Source organism: Eschscholzia californica, unplaced genomic scaffold (genome assembly GCF_041429995.1).
Source record: "Eschscholzia californica isolate CP2 unplaced genomic scaffold, dmEscCali1.0.p SCAF_4, whole genome shotgun sequence".
NCBI lineage: Eukaryota > Viridiplantae > Streptophyta > Magnoliopsida > Ranunculales > Papaveraceae > Eschscholzia > Eschscholzia californica.
This window is the reverse complement of record NW_028238461.1, coordinates 19,116,320-19,130,323: the sequence shown is the minus strand read 5'-3', so window position 1 is coordinate 19,130,323 and position 14,004 is coordinate 19,116,320. Positions and strand designations below refer to the sequence as shown.

General features: G+C 34.1%; 1 protein-coding gene across 1 annotated transcript; it reads left to right on the top strand.

Moving 5' to 3' along the window:
* LOC147543438 (uncharacterized) lies at positions 1-612 on the top strand. Its single transcript, XM_086635432.1, has one exon. The coding sequence runs from the start codon at positions 1-3 to the stop codon at positions 610-612; it is 612 nt and encodes a 203-aa protein (XP_086491558.1).
* The last annotated feature ends 13,392 nt before the right edge of the window (positions 613-14,004 follow it).

The following is a 14,004-nucleotide window of genomic DNA, read 5'->3' as shown; positions in this document are numbered from 1 at the left end:
ATGTGGTTCCTCTGGAAAGCTAGATGCGACAACTGCTTCGGCAAAAATGTCAGCACGCCCAAGCAAGTGATAAGGAAGATTCAATGCTATTCAACTCGCGTTCAGGAACCACTCAAAACCAAACGGGATGCATCTCATCCAACCTGGCAACCCCCACCACCACCCTATCATAAAATCAATGTGGACGCATCCTTTGGGAAATACACAGACCCGGCAGGCATAGGCTGCATTATTCACGATCCAAAGGGAGCCTTTGTCATTGCTAAAGCAGAACCCATCAGGGGACAGACGGCAGAGGAGTGCGAAAGCGTGGCGATTCTGAAGGCAGTCCAATGGGCTCAGGAACTTCACCTTGACTACATTATCATCGAAAGTGATAATATCAATCTAATCCACCACATTCAAGATAGTACCAACGACATCAACTGGCAATCTGTCCAACATATGGCGCAACTCAAAGCTCTCTGCACCACATTTCAGCACATCCAATTCCATTACAGCCCGAGAAAGACAAACATTCTGGCCGACGCACTAGCTAAGTGGGGGAGGAATGAAAAGATCCAGCGAACGTGGTCTTCGATAGCTACCATGAGACTCGATTTGAAGTTGTAATTTGTTTTCTTTTCTTTTGCTCGTTCTTTTCAACAAAAAAAAAAAAAAAAACGGTGTGACACTTTCAACAAAAAAAAAAAAAAACTAAACGGTGTGACAATTATAAAATGGGGCATAAAGGAACGGTTTCGTCGAGCTCTCAGTAAAGAGCTAGGCTAAGACGATGTGAGAGGTACACCAATTTTCTCAGGCCGACCTACTACTTCTAGCGAGCAGAATGGGTTCTCTCAGTTGTTTGTTACGGATGTTGAAAAACTTGTTCAACTTTGGGCACTTATGGTTGGTATTAGCTGGTTCAACGAGTCAGTTCCAGTTCTTGTTCAACATTTTTTGTTAGCAATTCGGATTCCAATTCTATACTATAAAGTCTCAAATTCAGAATTCATAAAGAATGCGACTACCGGTCGGGTATCATGTACTCATCAGTTCTGTTTAAGACTACTTTTTTTTTTTTTTTTTGAGAAGTTCTGTTTAAGACTTGTTATTTAGTCCTTTTTACCACTATTTAAGAAGGTCACAACAAGTTGAAAATCACATTATTTTATTAAAACCTCATTAATATGAAATAAATTATTCAAAAATTATGAAAAGTTTATTATTGTACATTAGTAATTGGCATAAAATTTCTTGCTAAATATATTTTGATCACCTATTAAGAATGCTATAATAAATGAGATATTCAAATTCACCTAATTAGACACATACAATTGTCAAACATCGCAAGATTGAGCCTCTAAATGTAGATGTTTGGAAGACTGTAATGCAATTGTTGTCGAAGAACATAACACTTTTCTTCATTATTTTGGAGAAAAAGTCTTACTCTATGTGAAGGGCAACAAATTCCCCTTCTATTGGGGAAAATCGCGAAAAATGGGTCACGTGATACCCAATATCTTTTTCCCTAAATTGGCAACTAAACACAATAAAAATATAAAATTTTGAAAAAAACATTTTTGTTTTCTGAAAGAAATCTTCTATCAAACACAACTCAAGAGTACTCGGATTTTTTTGTTGACAAACAGACTAAAGAATCTTGATTCCTATCAAATATCATTTTTAGTAGAGATCCTACTTTAGAATCATATCTCCTTGTGTATTATAGAAAAAATTTAAGTGATGGATAATAGAACACAAGCAATTCAATTTATGTCAGTTATGCTTCCTCATTTTAAATCTGATATGGATTTAATACCCGGCTCCACACCCCAAATTTCAACTGTTAAATATCCATTTATTTCTACAAAATTTTAAGACTTTTTTATTTCTACAAAATGGTCCATTGAATATTATAGGCGAAGTGTTGACCAAAACTAACATGTTTGGTTGTTGGTATAACACATAATATTAGCTTCTAGTTGTCTAAGTCATTTAAATGAAATCTAATAAGCAAACTAGTTAAAATTGGGATGAACCACAAAGCATTCACACAATAAAAAATAAAAATTCATTTATTTAAAGAATGAAGAAGGTGTGGAACGTAAGTGTGCAATGAATTGGGATGAAAAATAATATCAGTTTCTTTCTCTAAGACACAATTTTGTATTTCAAGAACGATAGAAACCCATTAACTCGCGAATTCATGATTCATTTGGACACATGATTCCACAAACTCATGATTTCAAATTATTTTTTTGGAAACCTACGAAAATCCTACGATTCATGACCATTTGCAGTTTTTGTTGGAAAAACGCCTTAAAATAAGATTTTTGAAGAAATGCTCTCAAAGATTGTTTCTCTCGCACCCTATTCTCAAACATGCACTTTTGTTATCATGACACTTTTTTGTTGTGTTTTTTTTGTTTTTCTCAAAACCCGTATTTTCTGAAACCCATTTCCCCCCAAAACTAGTGACTAGGGCGAGAATTATACTCTATGGCACACATTATAATAACAATAAAATACAGCGAAATAAAATCTCATTCATTGATTGTATTAATATCAAATATTCAAATACTTATATTTATAGTTGTCCATGACGAATTTTTATCTTTTGAAATCGTTGCACAATAGTCTCTTTATCAATTATATCAAATATATTTCTCAATACATGCTAGCAAATTAACATTCATCATTCTTATATAATATAAGAAAATTAATAGCAATCTCGTATTGTCATTAGATACTTCAACGTAAATATCAAATATGGATCACTTAAACTAGACAATTTTGTGTATAACAAATAAAATAATACATAAGAAAAGAATTTAGAATATAGTCGGTAGATGTTACTATATATCTTGTAAAAGATGAAGATACAAGTAGAGAAAATACCTTAATTTAGAGAGAAAAAGAAAAACAATTACTATTATGAGCTATTAAAATTCCAAACTAGTGATTTTTTATTTGCTTTAATTTATTTTGTAATATCGTCTTATCCAAATAGCAAAAGAAAAAGCACGAACTAAGAAGGGAGTACAAAGTCGGTCAAGAGCAAGTGAGCAACTAAAGAAGTTACGTCTTCTAATTCTAATTCCTAGCTAGTATTGTTTAAAGTGACATGTGGGCCTGGAGAGTTGGAGATTGGTTCATGTATAGGCGTTTTTCAGTTAGCGGTGTGGTTGAGATATTGGGGTCCGGTGCGAAATTTTGATCGTAACCATTAACAAAATAATATGAAAGAAATAGAAACACTTGATATTTAAATTATGAGTTTGACCATAATATCTTTAGCGATATCATACAAAAAGGTATTTGTTGGCGTGAATCATGGAAACGTGAATCACCCAATATTATCATATAGGAAAGAATATTATTATATAGGAAATAATATTATTATATAGGAAATAATATTATCTGTAAATATATAGTTACCAGTATTCGGAAATTGTTAACATATATACCTAATCTCTATTTCTATTCCTGTCTATCATGTAACACTATATGTGCTCCTCATATGAGATGAATAAAGTATCATTCAAAATCAATCTTGCTCTATTAAACATGGCATCAGTGCAGATTATTTAAAAATTTTACGCTTCCGCTACGTCGACTATCGGAGAATACATCACCGACGGTCGCTTTTACTATCATAACATCAAGGTTTGGTTGTGTCCAGATCTAGAGTATTTCTGGATCTAGGTTGTATTAATCTTGATTAGGTACGAAGTTTTTTTTGGCATCTTCAATTTCTTTTGGTGTCGTTAACAGTGTTTGTCATCAATTATCTCTACTATTAAGGTTAGTTGTGTTATATATTGATTATAAATCATCTTTTATTATTATCAATATATATACTGTTTGTCATCCATTATCTCTACTATTAAGGTTAGTTGTGTTATATATTGATTATAAATCATCTTTTATTATTATCAATATATATTATATACTTCCTACATTATAAGATGTCTGGTTCATCGGATATGTTAATGACAGTTCCGTCTGGTTCTCAGACTATGACCACCGGACAATCGTCTATCTATACTAGTGAGCCTATGTCTATTCTTTATGGTGTAAAATTGAATGGTATAAATTATTCACTTTGGTCACAAGTGGTTGAGACGTTTATCGCTGGACGAGGTAAACTAGGTTATATTAATGGAAGAAATGTTGAACCTCAAATACAAGATCCTATTTATGATAAATGGTGTATGGAAAATGCAATTGTTAAAGGATGGCTTATTGGTGCTATGGAACCAGATGTGATGAATTTATTTATTCGTTTACCAACAGCTAAGGCCATTTGGGAAGCTGTTTCTCGGACTTATTTTGAAGGAGCAGACCGGTCAGTAATTTACAATTTAACACGTAAATCTAGGCAGACGAGACAGACTGGTAAACTTGTATCAACATATTTTGCTGATTTACGTGTTATCTGGGATGAATTGGATTACCGTAAACCAATTCAATTTACACAACCTGATGTTGTTCTTGCTCGACAGAAGGAAATTGGGGAAGATAGAGTTTATGTATTTCTTGCAGGCCTCGATGATGTTTATGATCGTGTTCGAAGTGATATTCTTCGTACAGATCCATTTTCGAATTTAGATTCGGCTTTTGCAATTGTGAGGGGTGAAGAGCAACGCCGAAACACGATGCTAAATGTTGATACTAATATGGCTATGGTTGCTAAACTTTCAGGACCATCTTTACCTAATGGTCCGTCAGGAGGATGCAAACATTGTGGTAGTTCTAAGCATGTAACTGAAAATTGCTTTAAGAAGAACGGATATCCAGACTGGTGGGACAGTTACAATGAACGGAAACGAGAAGGGAAAAATAAGAAGGGTGAAGGGAAAGCAGCTCTTGCAACAACACCACATCAATTATATCTAGAAGTGAATTCTGTTTCTGATACACAACCATCGGTTTCTGGTGTCTCTCTTCTTGATCTAAAATTGATACAACAATCAGGTAGTTTCGCTCTTATCTCCTCTGATGCTTCAAAGGATCCTTGTTGGGCCATTGATTCTGGAGCTACGGATCACATGACCTATGATGCTAATATATTATTTAATCCTGGTCCACCTCACTGTTCTCATATTGATAATGCTAATGGTGTATCTGTACCCGTTACTAAATCCGGAACTGTTAATTTAACACCCTCGTTGTCACTTGAGCACACATTACTGGTTCCTTCATTATCTAATAATCTTTTGTCTGTGGCACAAGTGACCGAGCAATTAAATTGTTTAGTATTAATGTATCCTCGTTTTTGTCTACTTCAGGATCTCAACAGCAAGGAGATATTTGGGCGTGGTACTAAGAGAAAGGGGTTGTATTATGTGGATGATGTCTGCATCAGAAAAGGGTTAGCAGTAACAGGGTCATCTCATGTTAAGGAAGATCAGATTTGGTTATGGCACAAGCGGTTAGGTCATGCTTCATTTGGTTACTTACAATATTTATTTCCTCGTCTATTTTCGGGTTGTGATATTTCAAATTTTAATTGTGAGACTTGCATTTTAGCAAAAAGCCATCGTGCTTCTTATTACTCTAGTAAAAATAAAACTTTGTTACCCTTTGAGTTAGTTCATTCTGATGTTTTGGGGCCTGCTCTGGTATCTACAGTATCTGGTTATCGTTGGATTCTAATATTCGTTGATGATTGTACCCGTATGACATGGTTATATCTTATGAAACACAAAAATAACGTACAAGAATGCTTTCAAATTTTTCATAAGATGATACAAACACAATTTTCTACTACGGTTAAGATTCTTCGTTCGGATAACTGCGGTGAATATGTTAATCATGAGTTAAGAAAATATTTTCAAGAACATGGTATTATTCATGAAACCACGTGTCCACATACCCCTCAACATAATGGTGTAGCAGAACGGAAAAATCGTCAATTACTTGAAGTGACACGTGCAAGTCTCATTGGTGCTAGTATGCAACCAACTTACTGGGAGAACGCTATAACATCCGCAGTTTATTTAATTAATCGTGTCCCAAGTAAAGTGTTGGATTTCAAAACACCACTAGAGAAACTTTCTCAATATGTGTCTATACCTTCTCAGCTGACTTTGGTACCTAGAGTGTTTGGATGTGTAGTATTTGTTCACATTCCTAAACAACAACGTACAAAGCTAGATTCGTGTGCTTTGAAGTGTGTGTTTGTCGGTTATTTTCCTCATCAGAAAGGGTACCAGTGTTATATCACCCACCTACTCGTAAATCGTTTGTCACTACGGATGTAACATTCTCTGAACATGAGATGTATTTTTCCTCATCGATATCCAATTCTTATTTTCCGGGGGAGACTACTGTTGTCCAAGAGATGAATTGGAGGAAGCTACTTCCAGATTTCATTGAAGAACCAGAACAGTCAAATAAAGATGCTAATATTGCGGTACCAGATTTATTAGCATCGAATCTTGTAGAAGAAGTTATGATTGTTCATTCAGAACCAAGTACTCATATATCCATTACTAATACTACTCCCTTCTCTGCGGTACCATCCAATGAGTCTCCTTCTGTTCCTGAAACTGAGGTATGTACTGAACTGAGTCTTAATACTAACAGTTTAACTAACAATGACATATCAGTTGCTCTAAGTAATGACAGGTATAGTTTGCCACCTAGAAGCACTAGAGGTAAGCCTCCAGATAGATATTCACCTGACAACTCAAAGAGTATGAGGTATCCCATAGCTAATTATGTGTCAACAGATCATCTACCTACTTTAGTCAAGGCCTTCGTAAATCAAATGAGTGATATTATTATTCCAACTAAAGTTCAGGATGCTTTGGCAAATCCAACTTGGAGAAAGGCAATGAGTGAAGAAATGTGTGCCCTTGACAGGAATGAAGCTTGGGATTTAGTACCACTTCCAGAAGGAAAGAAGCCAGTTGACTGCAAATGGATTTTTACTATCAAGCATAAACCTGATGGAACCATAGATAGATATAAAGCTAGACTAGTTGCTCGGGGTTTCACTCAAACATATGGTGTTGATTATCAGGAAACTTTTGCTCCAGTAGCAAAGATTAATACAGTTCGAGTATTGTTGTCACTTGCTGCGAATTTTAATTGGCCTTTACAACAATATGATGTGAAGAATGCTTTCTTACATGGAGACTTACATAAAGAAGTGTATATGAGTCTCCTACCCGGTTACAGTTCTACTGAAGATGCTAATTTAGTGTGTAAGCTCACGAAAGCATTGTATGGTTTGAAACAGTCACCCAGAGCGTGGTTTGGCCGATTTCGGCTAGCTATGAAAAAGTATGGATATATTCAGAGCAATGCTGATCACACTTTGTTCCTAAAAAGACAAGATGGTAGACTAACTGCGTTGATTATTTATGTTTATGATATGATTGTGACAGGTGACGACTATGAAGAAATAGGGAAGCTAAAAGACTACTTGTCTTCTGAGTTTGATATGAAAGACCTTGGAGGTTTAAAATATTTTCTCGGTATTGAAGTTACTCGGTCAAAACGGAGAATATTTTTGTCTCAACGGAAATATGTCCTTGATTTGTTGAAAGAAACTGGCATGCTTGATTGTCAGCCGATAAGTACACCCATGGAACAAAATCATGGGATGGAAGAGCTTCCTGATCAAGTACCAGCTGACAAAGGGAAATATCAAAGGCTAGTTGGTCGTTTGATCTATTTATCTCACACTAGGCCTGATATTGCATATGCAGTTAGTGTTGTTAGCCGGTTCATGCACAATCCTAGTGAAGTTCATATGGAGGCAGTTGTAAGAATCTTAAGATATTTAAAATCAGCTCCAGGAAAGGGTCTTATGTTTTCTAACCATGGACACGCAAATATTATAGGATATACAGACTCGGATTGGGGTGGCAAAGGTGAAAAAAGACGTTCTACTTCTGGTTATTTCACATTTGTTGGTGGTAACTTAGTCACTTGAAAAAGTAAGAAACAAAAGGTCGTATCTATGTCAAGTGCAGAAGCTGAGTACAGGGCAATGACTAAAGGTATATGTGAGATGTTATGGTTGAAAATACTTATGGGGGAGCTTTGGTTTCCTCCTGACAAAGCTATGCAATTATATTGTGATAACCAGGCTGCTGCTAATATTGCAGAAAATCCAGTGCAACATGATCGAACTAAACATGTTGAAATTGATCGGAATTTCATATATGAGAAAATAGAGGAAAAAATTATTGAAATTCCTTATGTTTAATCAACAGAACAGCTAGCTGATATTCTAACAAAGGCGTTATCCAGTAAAAGCTTCACTGATTCACTTGTCAAGTTGGGCATTGGTGATATCTATGCACCACCTTGAGGGGCAGTGTTGGCGTGAATCATGGAAACGTGAATCACCCAATATTATCATATAGGAAAGAATATTATTATATAGGAAATAATATTATTATATAGGAAATAATATTATCTGTAAATATATAGTTACCAGTATCCGAAAATTGTTAACATATATACCTAATCTCTATTTCTATTCCTGTCTATCATGTAACATTATATATACTCCTCATATGAGATGAATAAAGTATCATTCAAAATCAATCTTGCTCTATTAAACAGTATTATGCAAGAATTTATGCATAAATATATTATTTGTATATGAATTTATTTTTTAGAAACTTAGATATTTTATATCTCTATTATGTATCAAAAGTACAATTCCTTGCTAGAATGCTACCATAGATAATCACAATAATTAAATTGAAAAAAATATGAATTTCGAGAAGCATTCGCATAACAAAATAAATATGCTATTCAAAGAGATATCAAAATAAAAAAGATGTTTTTTACATTACTACATAGAAAGAAATAAAGAAAGACGTGTGTGTATATATATATATATATATTTCAAATCGAAAAATAATAAATCTATAAGTTATCAAGAAAATTTTGTGTTTACAGTTATTGGTTGTTTAAACTCTTCATTGGATTGAAAGTGTTTCTAAACACCAACTAAAAGTGTTTAAATTTAAGATTTATTAAGTTGGTTAAGACCCCTTCAACAAAAAAAAAAAAAAAAAGTTGGTTAAGACCCAAATTTCATGGTGGCCAATACGCGGACAACCATTTTTCTTATATGGACAACTATTTTATGTGGATAACCAGAAAAATTATAACTTTTATATGGACAACAGTTTTTAAGAGGACAACTCTCTATTATTTTCACTCAAGTCCTCTTAATTAGAATTTGATGTTATATTTTAACTTCTCCCTGTTTTTTCCATAACCGTAAGTTTAGTCTTCCTTCTTCTTCATCACCAACACCTAAATTTCTAGGGAGCGAAACAACTTTGTCCCAAGATTTGCATACTGATAGGAACCACAGTTAAACAAAACTGAAGATTAACCCTAAAGTATTGGTATTAGTACGTTCTTCCCAACATCCAAACTCTCCCTCTTACCATTTTCCTCAATCAACCCGTCAATTGAGAAATACCCATTAGTAGATATCAAGAGTTTATCACAAGATCAAAGAATAGGTCTAAGAATACAAGAAACCAGTTCATGAATAATGGCCTTACCCATACGAAAAAAGTAGATCAGCAAAAACAAATTGCATGTTAGAGAGAGAAAAAAATCATCTTCATCAGGATCAATTAATTGATAGAATTAAATTAAAAATAAATAAAGGAAGTCCAACGAGCTGAAGAAACATCCATGGCAAGAACTAGTAGCATCCATGGCAAGGAAGTCAAATTGCATGTTAGAGAGAGAAAGAAATAGTAGCATCCTTGGCAAGACATGAAGTCAAACGAGCTGAAGAAACATCACTATTCAATGGTAACAGAGATTGAACACAACCCATCTTTATGATACCCTGAAATCATCAAAGAGATCAAATCTTTATCAAAATTTATACAATTTAATACTAAATTCATAGAGAATGTGAGCAATTGGGGAGATTAGAAGAGAAGGGGAGGACTGAGGAGGAAGGAAGGTTGTTTTTGCCTTGAAAAGGTGGGATTTGAGCGAGGAAGATGAACTGAAGGAATAGGTTTTGCAGTTGAAGGTTTATTAATGGCAGATTTCAGAAAGTTGAGTGCTGGTTTTGAAATTGATCAACATCGAGACGCCATTTTTGAAGAGAACGAAGTAAAATTTGTGTATAAGGGTTTTAGGGCGTTTTATTGGTACTATTTTTTTGTTTTTTTGTTAATGGTCCAAAAGTTAGTAACAGTTAATATTTAAGGCATTATGAAGTTGTCCCCTTATTAAATCAAAGTCAACTAAGTCAACCATACTTGACTCACACCGGGCTCGAAATTTGTTGTCCATATAAGAAAAACGGTTGTCCGTGTATTGGCCACCAATTTCATAAGAGAGTTAGATCTTGATATGTGCAATATTGTGGGCAGGGGTATTTGAACCTGAAATGTTAGGTGCATTCAACACACTTACCTACCAAGTTGACAACATTTGCAACTTCTTTTAGTTTTACATTCTCTGTTATATGACGTCCTCTACTCTTACTATTACCGAAAAGAGGGCTCTAGGATTGAGGAGGCCTGGTGCAGTCGCACCTATAGTGCCCCCTCACCCACGCTCCTGTGTGTCCAGTCATGTACTCCGGAGTTTTTTGACTTTATCAATTTTTTTTATAAGAGATGAGTCACATTGGTAATTAGCTTAAATCCAAATTACTACTATTATTTTTGGTTCAACTTAAACTTCTAATAAGTAGGCCGCAGACAATTATAAGAGTTTTAAAATCAACCATTTTTTGGGTTGTTGAGGCACGTGCCCGGCATGTTCCTTGTTGTTCTCGCAATAGAAAATGGTTGTTTAGGTCTAAAAAATTATTATAATAACTAAAAAAGCCTAGACTTTTTTCTATTAGGTAGAAGTTACCACAATATTACGTGTAATAATAGGTGAAGTTTAAAATAATATTGATAATTATTATTAAGGTCATTTTTTTCTTTATCATTCCCACAATACCCTTACTTAATAAAACTCTCCCTCTCTAAAAACACATTTAGGTTTTTTTTCTTTCTTCTACTCGTTCTTCTTCTTCTACCTGTTCTTCTTCTTCTTCAAATCATCTTATTCTTCTTCGAATCATCTTCTTCTTGACTCGACCTAAGTTTGAGGTTCCTGTTCTTCATCTTCTTCATCCAAAGATGATGAGTTTCATGTTCCATATGGTGGTCCTCTTGGATCAGACTATGGTGGTAAGAAGAAGAGAAATTTGATAATTATAATTGTAGCTGGTGTTTTGGATGTTGTTGTTTCATTGTTGTTAGGGTTTGCTATTTGGTGGTGGTTCTTCTTAAGATCAAGTCGTGGAGGTAAGGGTAGGCAGGAACTGGTCAATTTGATAATCAATTAGAACAAGGGCATCAATCAATTCTCACTTTGCTTTCTTTATATAAGTCAATCTTTATACCTCCAAATCTCTTACTTGCTTTCACACAGACTCTTCCTACTTTCATAATGTGATCAATATATGAACCAAGCGAACAGATATACGAGAGATATTTTACCCAATTCAAAGGTATGAACTATGAAGCCTCAAAAGTGAAAACAACTCAGTTTGCATTGTCGCACATGCAAACACATGTTTGCATTGTCGCAAATGCAAACACTTGTTTGCAATATCGCAAATGCAAACACTTGTTTGCAATATCGCAAATGCAAATACTTGTTTGCAAACGTTTGTTTGCAGAACAGATTGCTACAAATAGTTGTTTGCATATCAGATTGTGCAAACACGTGTTTGCAGAAAACGTAAGCGAAAAAACACCGTATTTTTCTGGTTTTCTTTTTTTGAAAAAGAAGTATTGAAAGTGGATCTTGTTAGAAAGCTAATGAAAAATCATTTCTAAATACATAAATTTTATTGAAATCCGACATCTCAAACAAAAGTTATATCGATTTAAAGTTTAAAGAAAAATAAAAGAATTTAGTTACACAAAAAGACAAAAAAGGATAAGAGGTAATTTCTAAAAAGGTCAAAATAATATTGAAAATAAGTAGAAAAGCACAAAACATTTGAAAATTATTATTCAGGTCAAAAAGTGTGCAAATACTAAAATACCCCTTTTTGTCATTTTGTGTAACTAATTTTTTTTATTTTTCTTTAAATTTTAAGTCGATATAACTTTTGTTTGAGATGTCGGATTTCTATAAAAATTATATATTTAGAAATGATTTTTCATTAGCTTTCTAACAAGATCCACTTTCAATACTTGTTTTTCAAAAAAAAAACCAGAAAAAACGCTGCTTTTTTCCTTTACGTTTTTCTGCAAACGTGTTTGCAACAATCTATTATGCAAACGTGTTTGCAAAAATCTGTTATGCAAACGTGTTTGCAAAAATCTGTTATGCAGACGTGTTTGCAAAAATCTTTTCTGCAAAAGTGTTTGCAACAATCTGATTTGCAAACATGTGTTTGCATAATGTAAATTGCAAACTGTGTTTGCAAAATATAGATTGCAAACACGATTTGCATATCCTGCAAACTCGATTTGCAAATCGAGAATATAAACTATTGGGATGTTCGAACCACTCGGTCCAGCTCAATTGGTTGATGCATCAAATTATTCAAAATTTTCACTGCAAAAGAACAAGCTATCGAAGTTGTTTTGATGATTCGACAAAATAACAAGAAATATACTGATAAACTAAATTCTTATAGACAAAAGTACCATTCTTCGAATAAGAACAATACAATAAAAACTAGAGATGCTATTGCGAAATATTTTCAGAACCTTAAAAAGAAGCAAGCGAGATAGGAAACAAATGAAAAATGCAGTCACTAAGATACTGAAGTTGCTTATTTGTGACTTTTTTTCTTCCACAAGTCGCCGAACATTCGAATTCCAGAGCCTTTCTTTTTTCCACTGTCAAATCCATCTTCAAAATCATCGTGTGTTAATGGTAAAGGGTGGAAACCAAAATATCCAACATCAAAGAGTTGTTTGTCCGTTGACCCACATATCTCAGCAACTCTCCCTTTCATATCTACTCCGGACAGTACAGTTGCTGCTGCATCAGCAACTTTCCTCCATTGTTCAATTTGCACTGTGAGTTTCTGCATCAACATACTCAAGGACTTTACACACTGCTGAATTAGAATAGACGGACTAAGCCACTCAAGGACTTTACACACTGCTGAATTAGAATAGACGGACTAAGACAGACGCATAAACAATTACCTTGGTAGTCATATTGGACATCACTCATCAATAATAAAAGAATATTTTTTTAGAAGTAGGTAGAATATTTAGTTGATCATTTCAATTTACAATTACTAGCGCATTCATGAACAATAACAAAAATCAACAATGGGACTGAATAATGATTCAATACTCACCTTTTTGGACATTTTTTCCTATCTCTTCAAATAGTGGCTTCAAATTGAGTGAATTAGTAAGCATGGCAGAGAGGAATCAGTATCAACAGTAAACAACCCATATGATTTTTCATGGAGGTCTATTCCAAGCAACTAAACAGCCCTTTCCATTTCTCTTTTTTTGGGCATAAGCACAATGAAAGAAGTTCAATGAATCACATCTCTTTCGGACATTTCATCGAATAACTTGCATCTACATTCAACAAATCCACATTCAACATCAAAGAAACAAATTAAAAATCGGAAATTGAAATTCTTCCTTAAGAAGTAGACTAAATTAGGGTTAGTTACTCTTCTTGCCTTCTTCAATGAACTCATTAAGGTTAAACACAGTAATGCGAATCCATGTTTCTTGCAAAAGTAATCACACACTTTATTTTTCTCAAGCTAATTAAGCATTCTTACATCCCCAGTGAGAACCGGTTGGTTACCAAAGACATTAGAAAACCTAATTGTTTCACAAATAAGTAGCAGGTAGTAACCAAATTGGCACTACTTCCAAGAAGAAGCATTCGAAAACCAGTTCTGCAATTACAAAGAGTGAAACCTACTTATTTGAAGAGGCAATCAAAAACCCTAATTGCTTAAGAAGCAAATAAAAAACTACCAAGCAACTTTTTTGCATTTTATCCATATAC